The sequence below is a fragment of the Mesoplodon bidens genome, assembly GCF_964165515.1.
Source record: "Mesoplodon bidens genome assembly, chromosome: 19".
Classification (NCBI taxonomy): Eukaryota; Metazoa; Chordata; class Mammalia; order Artiodactyla; family Ziphiidae; genus Mesoplodon; species Mesoplodon bidens.
In genome coordinates this window covers 22,395,995-22,419,901 of record NC_138179.1, presented here as the reverse complement: position 1 = coordinate 22,419,901, position 23,907 = coordinate 22,395,995, and the positions used below count along the sequence as shown (strand labels likewise).

General features: G+C 48.5%; 1 protein-coding gene across 5 annotated transcripts in view; it reads left to right on the top strand.

The window, feature by feature from the left end:
- The window catches only part of MYH10 (myosin heavy chain 10), a 139,658-nt gene that overhangs the window by 101,213 nt on the left and 14,538 nt on the right, over nucleotides 1–23,907 (top strand). For all 5 annotated transcript variants that reach the window (XM_081219265.1, XM_081219261.1, XM_081219264.1 and 2 more), the window contains exons 16-32: nucleotides 4,061–4,254; nucleotides 4,348–4,469; nucleotides 6,344–6,413; nucleotides 6,502–6,662; nucleotides 7,663–7,771; nucleotides 7,876–8,007; nucleotides 8,893–9,099; nucleotides 12,786–12,923; nucleotides 13,781–13,904; nucleotides 15,191–15,362; nucleotides 16,431–16,643; nucleotides 19,089–19,233; nucleotides 19,799–20,005; nucleotides 21,124–21,228; nucleotides 22,417–22,569; nucleotides 22,910–23,158; nucleotides 23,441–23,653. In XM_081219265.1, coding sequence (XP_081075391.1) covers nucleotides 4,061–4,254; nucleotides 4,348–4,469; nucleotides 6,344–6,413; nucleotides 6,502–6,662; nucleotides 7,663–7,771; nucleotides 7,876–8,007; nucleotides 8,893–9,099; nucleotides 12,786–12,923; nucleotides 13,781–13,904; nucleotides 15,191–15,362; nucleotides 16,431–16,643; nucleotides 19,089–19,233; nucleotides 19,799–20,005; nucleotides 21,124–21,228; nucleotides 22,417–22,569; nucleotides 22,910–23,158; nucleotides 23,441–23,653 — 2,714 coding nt within the window. The remainder of the gene's footprint in view (nucleotides 1–4,060; nucleotides 4,255–4,347; nucleotides 4,470–6,343; nucleotides 6,414–6,501; nucleotides 6,663–7,662; nucleotides 7,772–7,875; nucleotides 8,008–8,892; nucleotides 9,100–12,785; nucleotides 12,924–13,780; nucleotides 13,905–15,190; nucleotides 15,363–16,430; nucleotides 16,644–19,088; nucleotides 19,234–19,798; nucleotides 20,006–21,123; nucleotides 21,229–22,416; nucleotides 22,570–22,909; nucleotides 23,159–23,440; nucleotides 23,654–23,907) is intronic.

Below are 23,907 nucleotides of genomic sequence, written 5' to 3'. Positions count from 1 at the left end.
ATGATTATATTTTTTGTTTATTACTTAAAAAAACAACAAAACAAGTGGTCCTGGCCCGGGGCTGCGTCGCGGGTCCCTGCCATCCTGCCCTGTGGAAGAGGAGCTGCCCCTTCAGGGAAAGAGCTGCAGACCGGTGCGGCTAAGTCCCCGCAGTCAGCGTGGTGCTCCTTCTCTTTTGTTATGGGTGTGACTTGTTCTTGTGGGTAATTTCGTGTTCATTCAGTGGATATTTGTTTAAAAAAAAAAAAATTACTGTGCCAGGGACCATGCTCAGGCCAACATCAGGACGTGGGGAAGGCAGAAGAAGCCATTTGAGCTGGTGATCGGGGGGGTCCAGGGACACCAGGGATCTGCTCTCAGGACCCCGTGTGTGTTGGATGCTGGAGAGAGACGTCCCCCGAAGCTTAGTCCAGCAGGAATATACAGGGAACAGAGTGGAAGTGTCATTCCAGGGTCTGACGTATGTGATTTGAAGCTTTGAGGAGGGAGTGGCCTGTTTAGCCCGGAGGCAGGTGGACAGGAAGAGGTGGTAGGGAAAGGGATGGAGATTCTAAAGCCATTATGAGTTCGCTAGGAGGCGGGGTTCCTGGCAGAGAGAAAAGGATGGAGACTTGAGAGCTTTGTGTCCTTGAGAAAATGCAGCTGGTTTGTAGAGTTGGTGTCTAGGGACGGTGACAGGAGGTCCCTTCGCCGAGCACTTCATGCTTTCTAGGCACCTCGGTTCTGTAAGGTAGGTCACCTTGGCTCCATTTCACAGAGGAACAAACTGAGGCTGGGAGAAGATGGGTAACTAGACCGAAGTTCACGCACCTTGTAGGTGGCAGGTGTCTCTGACTCTCTGGGTAGAGTTCTTCATCTCTGTGCTCTGCTGCTGGGTTGTTATTTGGACTGTTTCCTACAAGCTGTAGGAGAAATAGAAGGATTTTAAGTCTAGGAGCAAGGAACTTGCTTAGTTTTAGACACAGCTGTTAATCGTGACAAAGGTGTAACTGGAAAGCACATTGTGGCTGCAGGGGTGGAGGGTGAAATGGGAGAGTGAGGCTGGAGGAAGGAACCCGGTGGGGCGCTGTAGCACAGACCAGGGCAGTGGAGAGGAGGGATGGGCTGAAGACTCCGGAAGCTTGTCCTGACTGGTTCCGGTAAATCAGCAGCTGGATGTGGGAGGGGCCTGGAGGCTGACTCCCGGTTTCTGGCGGTTTCTGGCTTGAGTAACCCGTGGCCACGTCTGCACTAGATATACAGGAGGAGGGACGGGGAGAATGTGCTTCAGTTTAGGACATTGACCTTGGGCCCCCCTACTTCCAGCCCCTTCTCGTCCTCCTTATCCAACTCCTCCGCCTGCCCCAGCTCCTTGGGGCCTGCCCCACGCCCCCATCTCTGGTCATTCGCCCTTTAGGGGGCTCATCCAGTCCCGTAACTTTAAATCCTAGCTGCAAGTCAGCAACTCCCAAATCTACCTTTTCTCCTTCAGATCTCTTCTTACCAGCAGACTGTCCGCTGTCCACTTGACATCTCCGCCTCAGTGTCTCACGGGCGCCCCAAACTTAAATAGAGTTTGGATCCATCTTTCTACCCACAGAACCCCCTTCTCTCCCCATCTTCCCAGTGGTGCCACCAGCCACTTGCCTGCCCAAATCCCAGGAGTTCTCGCCTTCGCCCTCTGCTTTATTCTCCACGCCAAGTTCATCCTAAGAGCAAGGCAGTCCTGCCAGCAAAACACATCTGGAATCTTCCTTCTCCACCATCTCCTCTGTGATCTTACAAGTTCAGCCTACCATCGTCTCTCTCAGAGCCTGGACTACAACATGGGTCACGTCTTGCTCCCTGACCCCTCCCCCAGTCCATTCTCTACTGCGTGCGTGTCCTCACCTCCTTGCCCCAGTGGCACCAGCTTCTTGCACTTCTTCCTGCCTCTGGTCCTTCACGCCTGCTGTTGCCACTGCCTGCAGTGATCTCTCCACTGGCTCATCCTTACCCTTACGGCATTAAACGTAATTTCTCCAGAGAGGTCTCTAACCGCCCATCCTTCTCATAGAATCCTGTTCTTTTCTTTCAGTGCATTTCTCACTGTTTGTAATTGTGAAAGCATTTAATGTTTACTCATTTATTTGCTAACATACATGTATCAAGCATGTTATATGCCAGACATTGCACTAGGTTAGAGGGGGGTGATACTGAGAAAAGCAGACGTGAGAGGCACTTTGTGGAAGGCAGAGGCAGCTTTGTGACTTCTGGGTGGACAGGGGAATATAGGTGTTTAGTGACTGGTGCTGGGAGGTCAGGTATAATGTGATCGCCCAGGATGAGACTGGGGCTTGAGGAAGGCAGAATTCTGGTCAAGTGCTGTCTGCCCGCACTTGTGTCCTGTCTTATTCTAGAAAGGATTTTAGGTGAGCTGAGTTTGGGCCCTTAGTGAGCGTCGTGATGTACAGAAAACGCAAAAGAGAAGTCATCAAGGAGAGTGCGGTAGTTAGAGAGGTGGGTCGAGAGCCAGGAGAAGGCGGGGTTCATAGTCCACAAGGGAAGCCAGGCGTGGAGAGCTTCTAGAATGCTGCTGTGATGGTGGACAGGTAAATGGACCAGGGTCAAGTTAAATAAGGCCCGGGCCTGTCATGGCCTGAGTGGAATGGGGTGTGGGGGGAGGGTGGCCTGGAAGCCAGTGGGCTGCACAGTGAGAAACTGGCGGGAAGGATGAGGAATGGCAAGTGTGGGAACCACCTAGAAAGAGGCCCGGCTCTGAGGAGACAGAAGCGGGCGGGCTGACGGCAGTTCATTGTCGTGGCGCATGCAGGGGCAGGCCTGGTGAGGAGAGACGGGCCGAAGGCACAGGAGAGAGTGGTGGTCTCCAAGGGGCACAAGCAGGACTAGCTTTGACTTAAACCCTCAAGTCTGGCGGCTTCACTGAGGAGAAAGTGTAGGTAGTGTGCAGGCGTCGTCCACCCTTCTCGCAGCTTTTCCACGGAAGGCCTGCATGACTTGGACAGTTCCCTTACCTCCTGGGCCACGGTTGCCCCTTCCATAAAAACCTCACTGGAAAGCAAGGACTGGAATCAAGACCGAGGTCTTGCTGAGAGCGCACTTCACGTGGTGCCAGGTCCCCACGTGCTTTCTGCCCTGGGGCGCAAACGGAAGAAACGGAGGGGACCGCTGGGGTTGAAGAGAGCGTTGATGGGGTAGTTCAATTGATATTTTGGTTTTTAAAAAAAATATTTCAGTTGTGTGTTTCATTCATTCACCAGATTTTTTTTAATGAGAGCATATTAGGCACCGAATGTTCGGCTGGCGGCTGGTGCGCTTGCCGGGCTTCTGCGTGTGATCCCATCACTGGAAGCGTCAGGTGTGTGGACAGTGGAAACTGTCAGCTGCTTTAATAAGAGTGTAGCGTCCGAGAGGTTTAACCATCGTTGAACTCAGCTCGGGCACTGATTACTTTTCAGAAGACTCCTTCCGCTGGAGTCTTCTTGCCCTTTCACGAGTGTCATCCATGCTTTGAGGAGAGAGTTGAAGTTTACTCCTTCCTAAAAACCTGAGCTGATGTGATCTAATCTTCCTGCATTTGTTGGCCTTTCTCTTTGGAAATCTAATGACCCATAAGAGATGACTCTGGTCCCCATTTGCTGAGCATATTCACGAAGTGGATTTGCTTTGTATAAATGTATATCTTAATATACATTTTCAGAAGCCATTTCCTATTTTGAGACTTGTCACAGTGTCGGCTTGTGTATCAATGCCAGCCAATAATCTTTCAGTTACCAAACAACTGTATATGTAACAGGCAAATGTTATCAGGCAGTGAGTTCCTGAAACTAGCGCAGCGGAAGGCACCTGCTGGCATGTGGTACGAAGTTGTCAAAGCACTACAGTATCCTGCCCTCGAAGTGTGTGGCTTGTAGTTCCACGGCTTGTGCAGTGTCTAAATATGCTGACTGCCTTACCTCTATGGCACCTCTTATCATTTGTCCCACAAAGCTTGTGCTGCCGCACTCTCACTCTGTCTTTTCTTTCCCAGCTAAACAGTTAGAGTTGGTTTATTTTCCCTTGTCTTTTTTATTTCCACCAGTGGACCGGATCGTGGGTCTGGATCAAGTCACGGGGATGACGGAGACAGCTTTTGGCTCGGCCTATAAAACCAAGAAGGGCATGTTCCGTACAGTCGGGCAGCTCTACAAAGAATCTCTCACCAAGCTGATGGCGACGCTCCGCAACACCAACCCTAACTTTGTGCGCTGCATCATTCCAAATCACGAGAAGCGGGTACGTGCTTAGCAAAAACGGATGCGGGTGTTGAAGACTGATCGAGGTCCAGTCACAAAGATGAAGCTCTAAAACTGTCATCTGCTTGATTAGGCTGGAAAACTGGACCCGCACCTAGTGCTGGATCAGCTTCGCTGCAATGGTGTCCTGGAAGGGATCAGAATCTGTCGCCAGGGATTCCCCAACCGGATTGTTTTCCAGGAATTCAGACAGAGGTATTGCTCACCTTTACCTGGGCTCTGTGTGTATCAAAGCTTATCTGAATATGAATCAAACAGTGAGATGATGCGAAAAGACTTTTCCTTGTTCCCTGGAGGGTTTCCGTTCTCTTTTCATCTAGGAGGGCGGTCATCATTATTACCTTTATCGAGTGCCTGCTTTACAAAGAGGCAGGGTGCTCATAACTTCTCTGGGCGCAGCAAAGGCCACTGCCTGTCCTTGAGGCCCTGAGGCAGCTGTGAGGAAACAGAGAGCTGAGAACTTACAGTTCACTCATTCAGGCAGTTCTACCTGGGATTTAAACATAACTCTTTTTTAAACTGATTTTTTCAAATATAGGAATAACGTTATGTTCCTTTTAGGAAAAATTTTAAATACGTTAAAAGTAAATAAAAATTATTCAGGTGTGACTCCTAAAAGCACTTTGGGACATTTCTTTCCATGTTTTTTAAATGAATATATCTGCGTATGTGTGTATGTATATATTTTTCCCACTGTGTGTGCCCGTGTGTGTGTTCTTACAATCCTTTTACTAAAGTAGGGTTGGAAATACAAGAAATTAGAAAAGAATTAGGAAAAAAACAAGAGGGAGAAGATCAGTGTGTAATAGAAATGGATGAAAACATGATGGGCAACAGTTTTTTTAAAAGTGTATTATGTAATTTTCTTTAACAGTTAGTCTAGTTTGCCTTTTTCCTCTTTGCTCCTGGAAATCAAGTTTCCAAATGTGAAGCATTTGTTTTTCCATAAAATAAACAGTGTTGCCGGTCGAAGAGTAGCCCTTTCTCCCAGAGGGAATCCAGTTGAAAAACTGTTCCAATCCCTACAGGTTTTCAGGGAAACCCTTATTATGGCCCCACTATATGATAAACAAGCTGGTAGATTTTCCCTTTTTATTTGATAGGAGAAAATGGAACATAACTGGCATCCAAAATACAAAGTTGGTCGAAGTAGCCAGGATTCATCTTTTAATACAGCCACTGTCTTTGTGCTAAAATTTATTTTCTTGGGGTATAACCCACATATAGTATAAATGCACAGACCTCAAGTGTGCAGGTCGGTGAACATATGTGCACCCAGCTCTGCGCTGTTTTGAGTCACCCTGAGACTTCTTCCCGTTCTTTTTTTTTTTTTTTTTTTAATTTATTTATTTTAATTTATTTATTTTTGGCTGTGTTGGGTCTTCACTGCTGTGCACAGGCTTTCTCTAGTTGCAGTGAGTGGGGGCTACTCTTTGTTGCGGTGCGTGGGCTTCTCATCCCGGTGGCTTCTCTTGTTGCAGAGCACAGGCTCTAGGCGCACAGGCTCAGTAGTTGTGGCTCATGGCCTTAGTTGCTCTGCAGCATGTGGGATCTTCCCGGACCAGGGCTCGAGCCCGTGTTCCCTGCATTGGCAGGCGGATTCTCAACCACTGCGCCACCAGGGAAGTCCCCTTCCTCCTGTTCTAAACAGTGGCCTCCAAGCATTGCTCTTACAGCCTTTTCTGTTATCTAATAAATGCCTACAAGTTGACGGTGACTCAACACGCAAAGAGCCAGATTCTCCTTGCATCTTAGGGTTGTGGACAGTTTGTGGGAAATAAAAAACAAAAAGTTTCTAAAATCACCATGCTTTTGATTCCTCTCCACCACCACTTCTTAAACATGGTCTCTGACTTGGGAGAATTGACTGCATTTTCATTTTGCTGCTGCTTTTAAGAAATAGAAACTAGATCTGCAGAAAACCTCAGATTATCAGCTGGTCATTTCTTTAATTTGACATGACTGTTGCCCATTATATTCTTGCCTCTTAGAGAAAGCAAAACTCATAGTTAGTAGGTAAACATTTCCACAGATTTTTACAAAAGGCTTTTTGGCTGCTTTTCTTACAGATATGAGATCCTAACTCCAAATGCTATTCCTAAGGGCTTTATGGATGGCAAACAGGCTTGTGAGCGCATGGTAAGCTCTTCTGGATTTTTCTGGTTCGTGGGCTGTTGACACAATCTTTCCTGTAGCAAAAATAACAAACAGACTCTTTCTCTCTCAGATCCGGGCTTTAGAATTGGACCCAAACTTGTACAGGATTGGACAGAGCAAGATATTTTTCAGAGCTGGAGTTTTGGCACACTTAGAGGAAGAAAGAGATTTAAAAATTACCGATATCATTATCTTCTTTCAGGCTGTTTGCAGAGGTTACTTAGCCAGAAAGTAAGTGGGAAATCATGTATTAAATGCTTAGAGTGTGTGCTTGTGCTAATAAGCATGTGTTTTGTGCTAGAAATACAAGAGCGCATGAGACTTGAGGTCCCTGTCCTGTGGGACCGAGAGCCAGGTAAGCAGATACACGTTCTAAATAAGGACACAAACACGGGGCCAAGACAGACAATAAAGGGGTCCTGCTTCAGCGTGGGTCCTCGGGGAGGGCTTCTCTGAGCCCATCTGTAAATGAGGGTGTCAGCATGATGATCTGCAGGTCCAGTGCAGGAGGGAAGGAGGAGAAAGAGTACCTTAGAAAGAAAGAGGGATGTCTCTCCTGTGACAGATCCAGAAAGAAAAGAGTATCTAATAGAGGATCGATGAAGAGCACAGCAAAGGGAAGGGGAGAGCAGGGCCTTGTTCACACCTGCGTGCGCACGCACACGTGTGTGTCTGGGGGTAGGTGGTAGGGGCCGTTTCCGGCAGCGTCTGTGAACAAAGTGCCAGGTCCCGTGACAAGAGTTGAGGTCGGCGGAGCAGGCCCGCCATCCGGCGGGGACGTGGTCATGTCCCCGATCCGAAGCCCAGCCCACAGAGAACATTCACCTCTAGGAAGCCTCCTAGGACAGCAGCTGTCAAAGCCAGTTCTCTCTTACTTGCCGTAGACTGAATGTGTCCCCCAGACTCCTGTGCCAGAATCTAATCCCCAGTGGGATGGTGTTTGGAGGTGGGGCCTTTGGGGTGATTCGTGCATGAAGGTGGAGCCCTCGCGAATGGGACTAGTGTCCTCATGAGCGAGACCCCACAGAGCTTCCTTGCCCTTCCCCCATGTGAGGCGACAGCAAGAAGAAGCTGTCAGTGAGGAAGTGGGTCCTCGGCAGACACGGAATCTGCCGGGGCCACGATCCTGGACTTCCCAGCCTCCAGAACTGTGAGAAATAAATGTTTGTTGTTTACAAGCAAAACAAAACCACCGTTTTCTTTAACTAGTCTTCCCTCCTCTTCTCTTCAGGGCCTTCGCCAAGAAGCAGCAGCAGCTGAGCGCCCTGAAGGTGCTGCAGCGCAACTGCGCCGCGTACCTGAAGCTGCGGCACTGGCAGTGGTGGCGCGTCTTCACCAAGGTGGGCGCCCGGCTCCCCCCGGGACGGCGCGCACGGGACCAAGAGAAGCCCAGGGGCAGGGAGGTGCAGGGTGCGACAGTCAGTGTTCAATGTCGTGAATGTAGGTGAAGCCGCTCCTACAAGTCACTCGCCAAGAGGAGGAGCTCCAGGCCAAAGACGAAGAGCTGCTGAAGGTGAAAGAGAAGCAGACAAAGGTGGAAGGGGAGCTGGAGGAGATGGAGAGGAAGCACCAACAGGTACAGCTCACCAGTTCCCGCTCAGCCCTGAAAGACGACGCACGATCCCGCCGACAGGGACCCGCCCAGTGAATTCCAAATAAACAGCATCTTATTTTGTGTGTATTTTTCACTCCTTTCCAAAGCATAGACGTTTGAGCATAGAGGTAGCAGATGTATTAGGCCAAGCATTGGGGTATATATAAACTGAAATCAGCTTGACCTCTTGCATTTTTGCGTTTGTCACCCTTTGGACACCCAGATGATCACGTTTGCTATCAGGTGTGCGTTGAACACCAGTGAGACTCCTCCTGGTATTAGCACCTTCCTGTGACTGCTCACGATGGACCTAGAAAAAAGTAAAAGGGTGAGACAGTACAAGGCACCCCCCTGCCTGTTCTCCAGCCACAGTGGTCTTGAATCCACATCCTGTTCTCAGGAAGCTATGCTTCATAGACAAAGCAGAGGCTCAGGAAATGTTTGTAGTTGACATTGATAGGGCTGATGTGTTCAGGGCCAAAAAGTTTTAACAGTAGTGGCCAGAATATCATTTGATGCCAGACGGCTTCAGTCACCATGAACTTCACAGCATTTGCATAATATTTCCCCTCCTATTCTTTGGTCCCTTTGTGAATTACCTTAATAGTAAGAAAGGAAATTCTTTAAAATAGCATGAATTTAATATATATTATTCAGGATAACATTTTTCGTTGTTTCTGTTGTCTCAAGTTTTCACCCAGCTTATTTTGCTAGAGCCGAAGATATATTTGAAAGTTTTGCGAGTGATGTTATATATTTTTAACTCCGGGTTTCTTGGGTGACCTGCACTGACCACTGGAGTCCCAGTGACTGTCTCTTGTACATAACCGGCCAGTCATAGCACCGGACGCTTTATTGTGATTGCAGCTGCTAGAAGAGAAGAATATCCTGGCAGAGCAGCTACAAGCAGAGACTGAGCTCTTTGCTGAAGCAGAAGAGATGAGGGCAAGACTGGCTGCTAAAAAGCAGGAATTAGAAGAGATTCTCCATGACTTGGAGTCTAGGGTTGAAGAAGAAGAAGAAAGAAACCAAATCCTCCAAAATGAAAAGAAGAAAATGCAAGCACATATTCAGGTATCTGTGATAAGTGTCATTTAGGATTATAGTTTGGGTTTTCCAAATGGATCTGTTGAGTGAATAGATGCTATGGGTTTGGATTCTTGTGTCCATTGAAGAGCAGAAGGAGCACAAGTCATTTCTCTCCCCCCGCCCACCCCTTTAAAAGATCATTTGAAGCACACATGTAATAGATTCCTTCAAACGTAGATTTGTTATTTTGAACAGGAATCTTTTTCATGTTCTGATGTGGCATCTTAGAGGATGCAAAGTGATTCAGAGTAGAAGCATCCCAGGGTCTGTGGGGACGGAGTTTGTTCGTTGTGTTATCATTAATAATTCCACTGCTCACTCTATTCATTAGAGAGACACCTACGAGGTAGTGGGGTTCATAATAAATGCTCAGCACTGACGCAGGAGGTGGCCAGGAATCAGAATAAAACACTTAGCCCTTCCTGCTAGTAGCTACTTTCTTATTGAGATCCAGCTGTCCTCACATGAAGCACAGTTCTCTCTGTGATTGAATACCCAGATGAGTGATCCAGACAGCAGTGATTGTGCCTGTGCCCTGAGACACGTTCTCCTTGAATCCTTCCCCAACCTCTCCAGTATGGCCTTGAGTGTCAGGGTGTCTGTATCTGCCACCACTGCTTCATGGGTCCAGTACCAAACTTTCTTTCTTCCAGACCTCTCCCTTAATTTTATCCCCACCACTTAGCTTATCTTTGCAAAGCACAGACATTTCAGACATTTCTCAAAACCGCAAAAGATATCATATTATTCCTTAGCAAATACCCCATACAATAAATTGTCCAGGCCCTCTCCATTCTTCAGCACTAACAGCTTTCCAGTATCCCATAATAGGTTGGCAAAATATCACAAAAGCTGTAAAAAGTACACATTAATCCAGCAATTCTAGTTCTAGGACTTTAAGCATAAATCAGTGGAAGCCTACTAATTATCTAACAATAGGGGATTCTTAAACTACGGTAATAATATACAGTTATAAATTTAAAAGATGTTTATTTTTATGGGTATTTATTATACATTAGTAAAGAGTTGCAAAAGAGTATACACAATAAGCTCTAACTAAAAGTATATAACTTACAAACTATGTATGATTTTTATAAGGGAACATACAGAAGATCTAGAATAATAGTCACCAATAGTAGTGAGTTTTGGTGGTATTATCAACGGTTTTGATTTTCTCTTTTTTTTTTAACTTTTTATTTTATACTGGAATATAGCTGATTAACAATGTTGTGATCGTTCCAGGTGTACAGCAAAGTAATTCATTTATACATATACATGTATCCTTTTTCAAATTCTTTTTCCATTTTGATTTTCTCTTTGTTTCAGAGCATGTGCTCATCTCAGTGATAATATTTTACTCACACAGGGTAAGGACACCCAAAGCCATCTCCAGTCTCCCCAGCCTACTGTTTTATGCTCCACGTTTAACAACTTCACATGAAATGCTTGCATTACTCTCTTTAGAAAACAAGCATTTCCTTGTAAGAACAAGGGTTTTTTTGTTGTTTTTTGCTTGTTTTGTTTTTCAATACTTTTCATCTTCATAACCTTTACTCTAGACTCTTTCACTGGGTTTTTGCACTGTTATCTTAATGTCTCCATTGTAAATTCAAACACATTATATTTATGGTAATGTTATTATTAAATATTTTCCCCCTCTTATGGAATATCTGAGATTCTACATTAACTGCATGGCTCTTGGGAAAACCCAACCTTGTTGGTCTCTTGTCCTTTTTTTTTTCTCCCCCCCACCCCCCGGCATGTGAGGCTTTCAGGGATTTCTGATCTGTCTCCTTTTCAACCAAAAACTACTAGACCTGTTTTTGGTTTTTGCTTTGTTTTCAATATTAATTTCCTGATTATAACACTATATTGTAGAATACCCAGAGAATACAAAATAGCACTTAGAAGTCTCCTCCCACCCATCATCCCATTAATCCCTATTATTTTTTTGCATATATTTCTGAACAGATATATGTGGATTCATTTATTAATTGAATTACACTGGACCCACTGTTCTGTTCACTGCTTTTGTCACCTTAGGAGTGTGCAGTGCAGGGATGCAGTGGACAAGATCCAGACTCTGGGAAACTGTACGACAAATGACCTGTGGGGTTTTTTGGGGTTTTTTTTAAACAAATAAATGGTGAGAAAAAGGGAGGAGAAAGAAATTTAAGGGAACCTAGAGATTAAAGCAGTCTTAAGGGTCTTATCAGTCAATCACAACGTGTGAACCTTATTTGGATTCCAGTTCAAACAAGTGTATTTTTAAATGGTCTTCATGTTTTAGAGATAGAGCCTGAAGGTTTACAGGTGAAATATGATGTCTGGGATTTGCTTCAAAATAATGCAGTGGAGGAGGGAGAAGCTGGGGGTTTAGAAGTGACCACTGACCATGAGCTGATGCTTGTTAAGCTTGGGCTGATGCATTTGTGTCAGGATCACCATGCTACTCTGTACTTATATGTGTGTTTGAAGTTTTTCACAAAAAAAGTTAATCTTGTGCAGAGGTTTCATTACAGAATCAACCATGATAAATTATTTAGCCAAAGTTACCCTTGAAAGTTTTTTTTTAACCTCTGTGTTTATGAGCTTTTATTTATTATTATTATTATTTTTAATAAATTTATTTATTTCTTTATTTTTGGCTGTGTTGGGCCTTTGTTGCTGTGCACGGGTTTCTCTAGTTGCGGCGAGCGGGGGCTACTCTTCGTTGTGGTGCGCGGGCTTCTCATTGCGGTGGCTTCTCTTGTTGCGGAGCACGGGCTCTAGGCTCGCAGGCTCAGTAGTTGTGGCGCACGGGCTTGGTTGCTCCGCGGCACATGGGATCTTCCTAGACCAGGGCTTGAACCCATGTCCCCTGCATTGGCAGGCGGATTCTTAACCACTGCGCCATCAGGGAAGTCCCTTGAAAGTTTCTTAAACTGGCCATATATTGATTTGTATGTACAACTCTGTTCTGTAATGCATGTTTATTAGCTACAATAATGTAGGGTATGAAATAAAGAGAAGCGTGTTATGGGAAAACCATGTGTAAACTCTGGAATCCCACCCAGTTTGGTGATGCGCTCATGTTGTGAACGGCACGGCACGCCTGACCTGAGACAGCCCATTCTCACCGACCTGTACTATTTCCATGGTTGTTTCTGAGTTGTCTTCTCTTTTGGCTAAACATACATAGTAGAATGAATGAAGTATGTGTTTGATGTAGTTGGACTATATTATTCAATTTCCCTGTGTTACTACTCTTCTAAAGTACGGATTTTAATAACTACACGTTATCCCATTTTAAAAATACACCCACTTTTAATCACCAAGACTTTTTTGAAGTATGTTCATAGTTCCTCAGTATGATAAATAACACTTTGCTACAGGTCTTTTAAATATAAATTACATCTGTGCCTTTTCCTGAAATTGCTGGTTTAAAAGAAATGCTCTTTTTCAAAGCTGCTGCATTTTCCCATGTTGGCTTCTAGAAGGACTGACCCACTTTGTAGTTAACCTATAGTGGACACAAGTGTCTGTTTCACATAATCACATTTTATATTTTTTAAAATAACCCTGCCATTTTGACAATCAAACACTGGCCTTTCATTTTGACCTTGCTTGTTAGCATGTGTAGAATCTCGTAGAGAAAGTGTGGAGACTGACCGCATGTACTTCTCCCCAAGGACCTGGAGGAGCAGCTGGACGAGGAGGAGGGGGCTCGCCAGAAACTGCAGCTGGAGAAGGTGACGGCAGAGGCCAAGATCAAGAAGATGGAAGAGGAGATTCTGCTTCTCGAGGACCAAAATTCCAAATTTATCAAAGTAAGAGACTATTTCTATTTAAGAGCTGATTTTATTTTTATTTTTTTAATAAATTTATTTTATTTATTTTTGGCTGTGTTGGGTCTTCGTTGCTGCGCACGGGCTTTCTCTAGTTGTGGCGAGCGGGGGCTACTCTTCGTTGCGGTGCGTGGGCTACTCATTGCGGTGGCTTCCCTTGTTGCGGAGCACGGGCTCTAGGCGCACGGGCTTCAGTAGTTGCGGCACGTGGGCTCAGTAGTTGTGGCTCGCGGGCTCTAGAGCACAGGCTCAGTAGTTGTGGTGCATGGCCTTAGTTGCTCTGAGGCATGTGGGATCCTCCCGGACCGGGGCTTGAACCCATGTGCCCTGCATTGGCAGGCAGATTCTTAACCACTGTGCCACCACGGGAGTCCAAGAGCTGCTTTTAGAATATGGAAAATACTTGTGTCAATGCTCTCACTGAAAGTGGCTTCAAACAGGAAATTCTCAAGATTTCAAGTTCATTTATTCAGTTTTCTCTCTAAGTCTCTACAGATTTATAGTCGGTATAGATTTCTAAAGACAGAAACTATTTAATTGTTTTAATCCACCAAACATCCTTTTAATCCCTGAGATGACTGAACGTGCACATTTTGTGCCCTTTGGACACTCACCAACGACTTGTTCCCACCTGGGCGGTAATACATTCAGCACCGGCTGCGGGACTGCAGGCCAGGTGGGCGGGCGAAGCTCTGGAAGGTCATGAGCCTCCCTTTCCTGCTTTTTTGGAATATACGGTCTGCTGGGGGAGACAGTGCCAACGTTACTTGTTTTCTAAGTAATAACCAAACCCAGTTGTCATTTTGAATGCCTTTTCTGAAGCCGTTTTTCCTATTCAGGAAAAGAAACTCATGGAAGATCGCATTGCTGAGTGTTCCTCTCAGCTGGCTGAAGAGGAAGAAAAGGCAAAAAACCTGGCCAAGATCAGGAATAAGCAAGAAGTGATGATCTCAGATTTAGAAGGTGAGTGTTGGAGGTTAGAGAAATTTGGGGCTAGGACATGTGAGCCTTTAGATTTTACTTAAATCAGAACATGCTGTAACAGAAAATGTACATGGGGATCGCTCATCAGTTTGGGTTCAACTATTAAAATAGCCCTCTTATATGGTGTTGTCATTTGCCTAGTCACCAAGTATTTAGTGCCATCAAACGGCACTAAATTATCTTTAAACTTTTACTTTTTAAAGTTAGGTCCTGTAGTAAAATAGATTGCCCTTTGGTGGACACAGTTGGGACCTAAATTAAGTTTCAGCTGTATGGGCCGTTAAATTTGTATGTGTTTAATCTAAATGCTGCATCGAGGGCCTAGGTTTCCCTTCACAAAGGGACAGCTGCTGACACAAAACCTGGCAGGAACAGGAGACTCTGCACGGTAGCAGTGTCTCACTCTGATGGCCCAAGTCATGTCAGCAAATGCTAGGATTTTTGCAAAATGGATCACTACCTTCTGCAAAAGAAATAAGAAAAGAGGGTAGAAGTTGGAAAGAGCCCAGAAAACCTTCCCTTTGACCCGCAGCTGGAGACTGGCATCGACAGAGGAGGAAGAACGTGCCTCTTAACACCCTGCTGTGGCGTGGTCGTTTATAACGGGGAGAAAATGAGTGGTTTCTAAAACAATATTTAGGATTTTGTTGTCAGCCTGAAATTCTTTCCATAAACCATTGCTACCTGTAGGCGATTCTTCTGGGAAGGGTAGGTAGGCCTGTCCTTCTCTCACCTGACTGATGGGCGGGTGAGGACAGTGTGTGAAGAGAGGCATCCCCGGCCCTAATTAAGGAATCACTGCAGGATTCAGAGGGCAGGCGGGAGAGATGCCCACACTCTGCCCTCTTGCCCTCAGGGCTCAGGAACTGCAGTCTGGGTTCAAACCAGGGATTCCCGGTGAAAGGGGAGCGGGGGGACAGGAGTCACATGCCACCCGGCCTCTGCCAAGCCCTCTGCGATCCTGGGCACAGCACGGGGTCCAGGGCACTTAGGCTCTGAGAGTGGGGGCCCGCTCCCTATGGAAGGACATCCTTGGAATCCTCCCAGTTTCTTCCTGAAAATTCCACCCTCCTGCTAATATATCTCGCCTTCGGTTTGATCTTAAGGGGTTTCAGGTGATGGAGCGGTTGGCAGGATGATATTAAGGCAGTGACGTGCTTTAGATACAATGGCTAATTTTCAACTTTAATCAGTTTACATTTTGAGTTTGTCCATATGGAGTGACATTCAGTGTGTTGAAGGGCTTCTTGTTTCTTGCCCTAAAGAGCGCTTAAAGAAGGAGGAGAAGACCCGCCAGGAACTGGAAAAGGCCAAAAGGAAACTGGACGGCGAGACCACGGACCTGCAGGACCAGATCGCCGAGCTCCAGGCGCAGATTGACGAGCTCAAGATCCAGGTGGCCAAGAAGGAGGAGGAGCTGCAGGGCGCCCTGGCCAGGTCTGCGCTAGGCATGCGGCTGCAGGGGGTCCCGACAGAGAGACCCCGGGACACCAACTTATGGCTTCCTCGTCATTGGGTGTGACACGGGCCTGGGAGATCTGGGAGCGTGTGTGTCGGGGCAGCCAGAAAATCTCATCAATCCTTCTTGGTATTTACACTTAAAAATCACGAGTCATATCATGAAATCCTTGGAAATTCACACCTGAACCAAGTTTTAACCATATCAAATGCTCTGGTTTCTGTACGTTACAGATTAATTTCAATATGATTTAGAAGTTTAGAGGAAATCACTTTTCAGAAATATTCCCCCCTCTTCTAGCATGATTTGCTATTCAGTCCTAAACCATTCAGTTACAGAATGCAAGTCATATATAGTAAATACATTTATACTAATATTTCATTTCTTTATAAAGAATAACTATTTGGCTACATGGTCATAGGACTCAGTTTAATTTATAATTTATTACAATCAAGAAAATCTTATAACAGAAATTCTTCTCTGCCTCTGTCACTGTTAGTCTTTCTTCGGCCACTTACAGAGGTGAGGGCTGGGACCCAGAACTAAAATTCTCCACCTGCTCCCATGTGTCAGCTTCCCCTCCTTCACCGCAAACTTCCCACCCATCCCCGGTCAGAACATCCACCCACATTAAACCACACGTGAGCAGAAAGATGCACCAGAGGGTAGAGGAAGCGTAGGGTGGAGGGTGTGAAGGTGGCGGGTCTGCTTCCACTTTGTTCCAAGAACTTCTCTGAATTTGCAGATTCGCTGTGGGCTGGAACCACTCTGACGGACAAGACCGCTACCTTGAGCAGTGTTTTAACTAGAAGAACATTTGCTTGAGAGGGAATTTTTAAATATTATAATCATTAAAGTGAGATGGTCCTACCTTTTCACGGAGAACTTTATTAGCCCTTTGGACAGGACCCAGACTCCGTCCTGATACCAGCTCTGGGCCTCCAAGCCGTGGGCCGTGGGCTGGGGGTGGTGTCTCAGGGTCTCCTTGTGGGAAGAGTCCCCGGGCGCCAGCTCTGAGCGCTTCCCGTGCCCGGGTGTCTCCGCAGGGGTGACGACGAGACGCTGCACAAGAACAACGCGCTTAAAGTCGTGCGAGAGCTGCAAGCCCAGCTTGCTGAGCTGCAGGAAGACTTTGAATCCGAGAAGGCTTCGCGGAACAAGGCGGAAAAGCAGAAGAGGGACTTGAGTGAGGAGCTGGAAGCTCTGAAGACAGAGCTTGAGGACACGCTGGACACCACGGCAGCTCAGCAGGAACTGCGGTGAGCGGGCGCAGGGCAGGGCTGCTCGTCCTCGGGGAGTGGGCTGCTTTCCTGTCTGCTGCCACTTCGAGCATCCTCTCTCCCTCCTGGAAACAGTGGCACGTGGAACAGTGACAAAATCTCGGTGGTTAGAAACCAACCCGCCTGTAGGTAGAAAGCACAGGGTGGGTGGATGCACCACAGCCAGGTGCGCAGAGGGAGGTGTGATCAGAAAAGCCCCAGGTACGCACACGGGGCTGGAGGGAGAGTTACACCTGAACCAAGTAAGGGGGGCACAGGGACCAGAGGGCTATAGAGGGGACAGACACAGAAACAGGAGGAGATGGGGGTGTTTGGGCATCTGCTGGCTGCAGCAATTGGTCTGATGAACAGTGGTGAGGAAACAGACGAGAAGGAGGCCTGTGTCCACAAAGACAAAAGGACAGGTGAGCGCAGGTACCCACGTAACAGATGGGCCAGCCGCCGAGCGTAGGCAAGAGGAAAGTGACGAGCGCAGCCAGCCACGACTCACGGGAAGTCCCGGGAGAGCGCGCGCAACTAGCGGTGAGCAGGTGGGCTGCCTGAGGCCCTTGCTGGCCTCCTCCTGACCGGCTCCTTCCTCCTCAAGACCCAAGCTGCCGGGCACGTGAGGCCAGCCCAGGAATCCCCAGGCTGCCTTGGCGGGTAGACCTGGCTGTGCACATGCTTGCACACGCACACACCCCCACACCCCTGCCACCTGTCCCAGGCTGTGAGTGGTGGGAGGGGGAGCCTGCCCCCGAGAAGGGGGCTACGGGAAAGCCTGCAGTAAGGCGAGGGCAGTAGGGGTCATTTACAGAGGCAGCTGGGTAGGGGCGTGTGCCCGTCAGGTGCTGGGCCTGGACAGAAGCCGTGCCAAGCCGTCAGGCTGAGGTCAGACGGTGGGTGTCCGGAGTGCTCAGTGCTGAAGAAGCGGAGGAGGTGAGCCTGACAACGTGCCAGGGACTTTGTCCGCGAACACGCAGGGCCTCACAGCAACGGGAGGGTGTGTCCCCGCAGAGCCACCTGAGCCGGTGGGGCTAGAGGCTCCTACCCGCCTCCACAGAGCAGCTCTGCTTTTAGCAGTTTTAAGTCCTGGCCTTGTCTTTAAAATACCTGCTTTTTAAATATCTGGAAACCACGAAACTGTGGGTTGGAACCCACAGTCTAATGATTAGACTTGGTTGAAATAGCCTTTCTCAGCTGGGCTTTCAACCAGGATAGAAAAAAAGGTTCTGCTCACTTCTTCCCTTCAACTCCTGTTTAAAAAAACAAACAAGTACCAATGATACACGCTTTTTTTTTTTTTTTTTTGCCACGCTGCATGGCTTTCAGGATCTTAGTTCCCCAACCAGGGATCAGACCCACCCTCCTTGCATTGGAAGCACGGAGTCTTAACCAGTGGACCGCCAGGGAAGTCCAGTATGTGCGTATTTGTTAAAACCGTGGATGTGCTCCAACACAGCACTCCCTGCTTCTGGTGAAGGGGTCGGATGGCCTGCAGTTCCAATGTGTCAGGGGAAATGGTGTTGCCGTCTGGTAGATGGGGGGTGAACTGAAGTAACCTCGATGGAGTCTGTCTTGTTGGGCTGATGCTTGGATGCTCGTGCCCCTCCTCCACCTCCAGCATCCATCCCTTCCTCTGCACGGAAGCTTGCAGAGGACAAGGCCAGACCCCCGCACGCCTTTCACCTCCAGTGAACGTGTGGCCGAGCCAAGCTGCACCACCGCGACTCTGGTGGCTCCCTTTGGTGACCTGCCAACACGCAGCTAGCAGCCATCTGGGTGCCTTTTCTCTTTGCTGCAGCTGGTCGCAGCCCCTAGATTTCGCTTCCTTGTAAAGAGAGGAAAGTGCGCCCACACAGCAATCGGCACATATGTCACTGTTCTAACTGGCTACGGGTTTTAGAGCAAGTTTGCCAGAGCTGTGCTTCAGGAGATTGGAAAGTGACTGCTCTGTAAGCTCTCGGTGTTACGGCAGCTCTCAGCAGGGGTGGTATTTACCTTAACTGGTTTCAGTACTAAGCTGTGTGCTTAAATTAAAGGTGGTGCTCAGGCCCACTTTTGTCGGGGTGCAGTGTCCTGCCTGATGAGCCTTTACCAGCCCTTTTGGGGATTTACCCTCTTCCGGTTTTATTGAAACGCCTGCTGGTGCCGTGGCAGGCGTTTTGGCATCTTGTGTTAAGCAGTGCCTGGCCTGTGATACACCCAGGCTGCCCCGAACATCCGAAGACCCTTAGGGACGTTACACCACGTCTCGACTGTAAGTCGCATGTGGAATGGGGGTCATGCTGGTTCTGGAAGGTTTCCCGCTGCCATAGTAACAGACACGCCAGCCTCCTGGAATCCATGTCATGTTTCAAACAAAAGCAGAACTTTAAAAATGTGCATTTAATTTAGTCATTCAACTAATTCTGAGCTTCTTCCTCTCAAATTATGTTTCTCTAGTACCAAACGTGAACAAGAAGTGGCAGAGCTGAAGAAGGCTCTTGAGGAGGAAACGAAGAACCACGAGGCTCAGATCCAGGACATGAGGCAGAGACACGCGACCGCCCTGGAGGAGCTTTCGGAGCAGCTGGAGCAGGCGAAGAGGGTAGGGGCGCGTCGGTGGGCAGTGCCGGGGGCCAGATTCCCCCGCAGCGGCCGCTTGCTGAGAGCACAGTGCTGGCCTGGGAGAGCCAGGCGCCCTTGATTTTATTTTCAAATCGCATATTCTTCTCGCTGATAGCCCTCTTTCTCCTGATGACTGAGCTCTAGGGCTTCAGCAGCTGGAAGTCCTGGTCTCGCTCACCTGCTGCCCGGAAGCCGCCAGGCCCCCCAGGTGTTCCCGGTGCCCTGCCGCTCCCGCCCCCCGCCCCTCCCGCCTCCAGTCTGTCTCAGGCACCGCACACGTCGTTGCCCTTGCTTCATCGTTCCCGCCTCCACCTCTCACGTGCTGGCTCCCCGCACTGCTGCCAGCGCCCCCCACACTGTATCTGCTGCCCTGAGCGGTGTGTACCGGGGTGCTCCACCCACAGAAGTCTTCACACTCCGAGAACAGCAGGTGTCGACTGCAGCCTCCCCCCGTGTCGGCACGGTTCTCCGGACACCAAAGCCGCGCCCTTTGCGTCCTCTGTTGTAAAACTGCTAGTGGACGGTTCTCCCCTTCTCTCTCCTAGTTCAAGGCAAATCTGGAGAAGAACAAGCAGGGCCTGGAGACAGACAACAAGGAGCTGGCGTGCGAGGTGAAGGTGCTGCAGCAGGTCAAGGCCGAGTCTGAGCACAAGAGGAAGAAGCTGGACGCCCAGGTCCAGGAGCTCCACGCCAAGGTCTCGGAAGGAGACAGACTCAGGGTGGAACTGGCCGAGAAAGCGAATAAGTTACAGGTAGGCCTGGAAAGCCTTTCCTGGACGTCGCCCCCAGCGTCTGGCGGGGTGGGGAGGGGAGGGGCTTGACATGGGGGGCGCCCGGGCTGCCCCAGGTCCACATAAGGCTCCTTGTGTTGTTCTCCCACTTGAAGCTCACAGCGCCCCCCGGGTGAGTCTGGTGGATGAGGACGTGAGAAGCTCGCCTGCCTCTGGGCTCTGCTCAGTCCACAGCCCTCCCCGCCCCACTGCTGCCGAGACTGATGGAGTGGGGGGATCTCTGAAGGGCTAACATGAGGAAGGACAAACGTCATCAGCTTGAGTTTCAAGTGTAGAAATGTCCTCCGTGTGCCTTCCCTTTGCTCACGTGACTAGAGGACAGACTAGAACGAAGGGCGACTCCTGTCCCTTTTGTCTACCACCCACTGTCCCCACAAAAAAACACAGACGGTCTTACGCCATGGGGGTTTCTGGGGGGGGAGGTATTTTAGAGCTATCGTTAATTAAACACGAAAAAGAAAAAAATGTTTTTACCACATTATTCATAAAATCTGACCATAAGAAATAGCTACATATTCATGATAAATATATCATGCCAGATTTTCTTTCAGCTTAAAAAGAAGGGTGGGCTGTGACTCTTCGAATTTAAACTTCTTTGAATCTGTGTGATAAAGTTTTCAAGTTCTCTAAGAAAATGAATTGTACTTGCGCTCCCTACCCACCTCCCCACAGCACATGGATAGTGCATCTTCGTGTGGAAAAGGGCTAAAATAAAACACCTGCTGACCTTGAGCCTCCTCACATAGGACAGCAGCCATTCGTTCAGAGGATTTGGTATAAGTTTTGTCTCTTGACGCTGAAAAACAAGATAGCAAGCCAGTTAGGAGAACGCCCTCCACGTGTGGGCTCTGCCGTCCTAAGCCTCCCTGTCCGGGCGGTAGGTGGAGGCTGTCTGCGGTGGCTGGCTCAGGGCCGGCTCACGGGGGCGGGAGACTCTCGGTGGTGAGCCCTCCTTAGCTGAGACTGACCCCTCCTCCCCGTGATATGCTCGCTTTGTGTGCATTTAGGGTCCAGAACCACCACTCTTTTCCCTCTGCCTACTGCTGAAGTGAGTCATAACCTTTCACTCCTCCTTGCAGAATGAATTGGATAATGTCTCAACTCTTCTAGAAGAAGCAGAGAAAAAGGGTATTAAGTTTGCCAAGGACGCAGCTGGTCTTGAGTCTCAACTCCAGGACACACAGGTATTCCCCCGGGGGTGGAGTGTTAATGGTAACTCTGCTGTTTCTGTGATCTGTAAGTTGGTGAAACATGCTATTCCCAGAACTGCCCTCTTATCACCTCTTTCTGATTTTCTGCTCTACTATTTTTTTTCTTTATATAAATTTATTTATTTTGTTTATTTATTTTTGGCCGAGTTGGGTCCTCGTTGCTGCATGCGGGCTTTCTCTAGTTGCGGTGAGCGGGGGCTTGCTTCTCTTCGTTGCGGTGCGCGGGCTTCTCATTGCGGTGGCTTCCCTTGTTGCGGAGCACGGGCTCTAGGCGCACGGGCCTCAGTAGTTATCTCCCGGGCTCTAGAGCACAGGCTCAGTAGTTGTGGCTTGCAGGCTCTAGAGTGCAGGCTCAGTAGTTGTGGCGCACGGGCTTTGTTGCTCCGCTGCATGTGGGATCTTCCCGGACCAGGGCTCGAACGAACCCGTGTCCCCTGCATGGGCAGGCAGATTCTTAACCACTGCGCCACCAGGGAAGCCATTCTGCTCTACGTTTATTTTCAACCATCTTGCACCAAAACCAGCCCTGATGCTCAGGAACTCACCTTTGAGTTCATATCTAGAGCCTGTGGTTCCTGTGACTGGCAGGCATGTGGGTGCCTGGGAGGCGGCTCTTGCTGTCTGGCCGGGCACTGCCTGGGGTGCGGTTCACCAGGCGGCGGTCCTGTTACACATTCGTGCACTGCTGGCCATTTTAAACATTTTCTCATGGCTTTTGTTCATTAACGCTGACCTGAGAGAAACAGGAAAGGATTCCAGGAGTGATAAAAGATGTGGGAAAGGGAAGCTCGCAGGTCCCTGGCCTGGGACCCTGGGGGCGTGACGCTGCCATTGCTTGTGAACAAGGTTGTTTTTGGTTTTTTGGCTACACTGCACGGCTTACGGGAATCTTGGTTCCCCGACCAGGGATTGAACCCGTGCCCTCGGCAGTGAAAGCGCAGAGTCCTAACCACTGGACCGCCAGGGAATTCCCTCGTGAACAACTTTAAAGCAATATTGTATTAAGGGCACTTGTTAAATGATCAGGTGTGTTTTAAAATCACTTGTTTGTTAATATCACTGGGTATTTCTCACACACTGAGACTCTGTTTTTTTTAACAGAGGCATTGTGGTTTGGGTGATTACCATAATCTAGTACTGACTGTTTATAAAAATAAACAGGAGCTTCTTCAGGAAGAGACACGCCAAAAACTGAACCTGAGCAGTCGGATCCGGCAGCTGGAGGAGGAGAAGAACAGCCTCCAGGAACAGCAGGAGGAGGAGGAAGAGGCCAGGAAGAACCTGGAAAAGCAGGTGCTGGCCCTGCAGGCCCAGGTGTGTGCATCCACTCGAGGCGCTGTGGCCTCAGCGTGTGTGTTTAGCAGCTGACGTCCCTGCCCTGCTGGGTGGTTTCAGCTCCATTTGGGACAGTTAATTGGGTCTTGCTGGAAGCAAGGTAAAGACCCTCGGACTGTGTCAACTATGTAAATTCCAATCCAGTCATCCATTTATAGATGATTAGCAAAGAAATTTATGGTCTAAGATTCATTTGCTCAGAAACACATAGTATTGCTTTATATTATTTCTTCTGACAAAATATGGAAAAGAAGTTTTATCTTTATTTCTCAAGTGTGAAACCAGTTGAGTTCTTTAATAGTGATCTTTTTTCCTTCAGTTGACAGATACCAAGAAGAAAGTAGATGATGACCTGGGGACAATTGAAAGTTTGGAAGAAGCCAAGAAGAAGCTCCTTAAAGACGTGGAAGCACTGAGCCAGCGCCTGGAGGAGAAGGCCCTGGCCTACGATAAGCTGGAGAAGACCAAGAACCGCCTGCAGCAGGAGCTCGATGACCTGCTGGTGGACCTGGACCACCAGCGCCAGATCGTCTCCAACTTGGAGAAGAAGCAGAAGAAGTTCGATCAGGTGGGTGCCCAGTGCTCCCCATCCCTGGGCTCCAGGGCCAGCGCCACACGTGTTTCCTCCTGGCAAAGCCCTCGCCTTTGTCATTTTGGCTTAAAATAATCCTTTCTTATTTAAGAGCAATATATATTTATAGCAAAATTGGAAAAAGCAGACCAGCATAAAGAAGGAAACAGGAGAACACCCCTGATATTCTTAGCAATAATTCAGGCACATAGCAAATGAGAGGAGTCTCTCTTGCTTTTGAAATCGATTTTTACTGTTTCCCAACGCCATCCCGTGTAGCTGTTAGCAGAAGAGAAGAACATCTCTGCCCGCTACGCGGAAGAGCGAGACCGGGCCGAAGCAGAGGCCAGAGAGAAGGAAACCAAAGCCCTGTCCCTGGCCCGCGCCCTTGAGGAGGCCCTGGAGGCCAAGGAAGAGTCTGAGCGGCAGAATAAGCAGCTGCGGGCAGATATGGAGGACCTGATGAGCTCCAAGGATGACGTGGGCAAGAACGTGAGTGTCCTGGGGACCGGTGCCTTCGGGGCAGGCAGGCGACTCTGGGAAGGCCCAGCCCTACAGTGAAGCGGACTAGGAGTGTCTTGGCCTGTATATAATTAGGGGGTTAAAGACTCCAGGATAAGCCATCAGGTTTTCTGCAGTCTGTTCTTGGTTACCTGTGCCAAAGCCAGGCGGGGAGTTCTTGTCGCTTTCACGGGCCCTCCCCGCCCTAAGCTGCATCCTGGCAGGGGTCCTTTAAATGAAGGGTT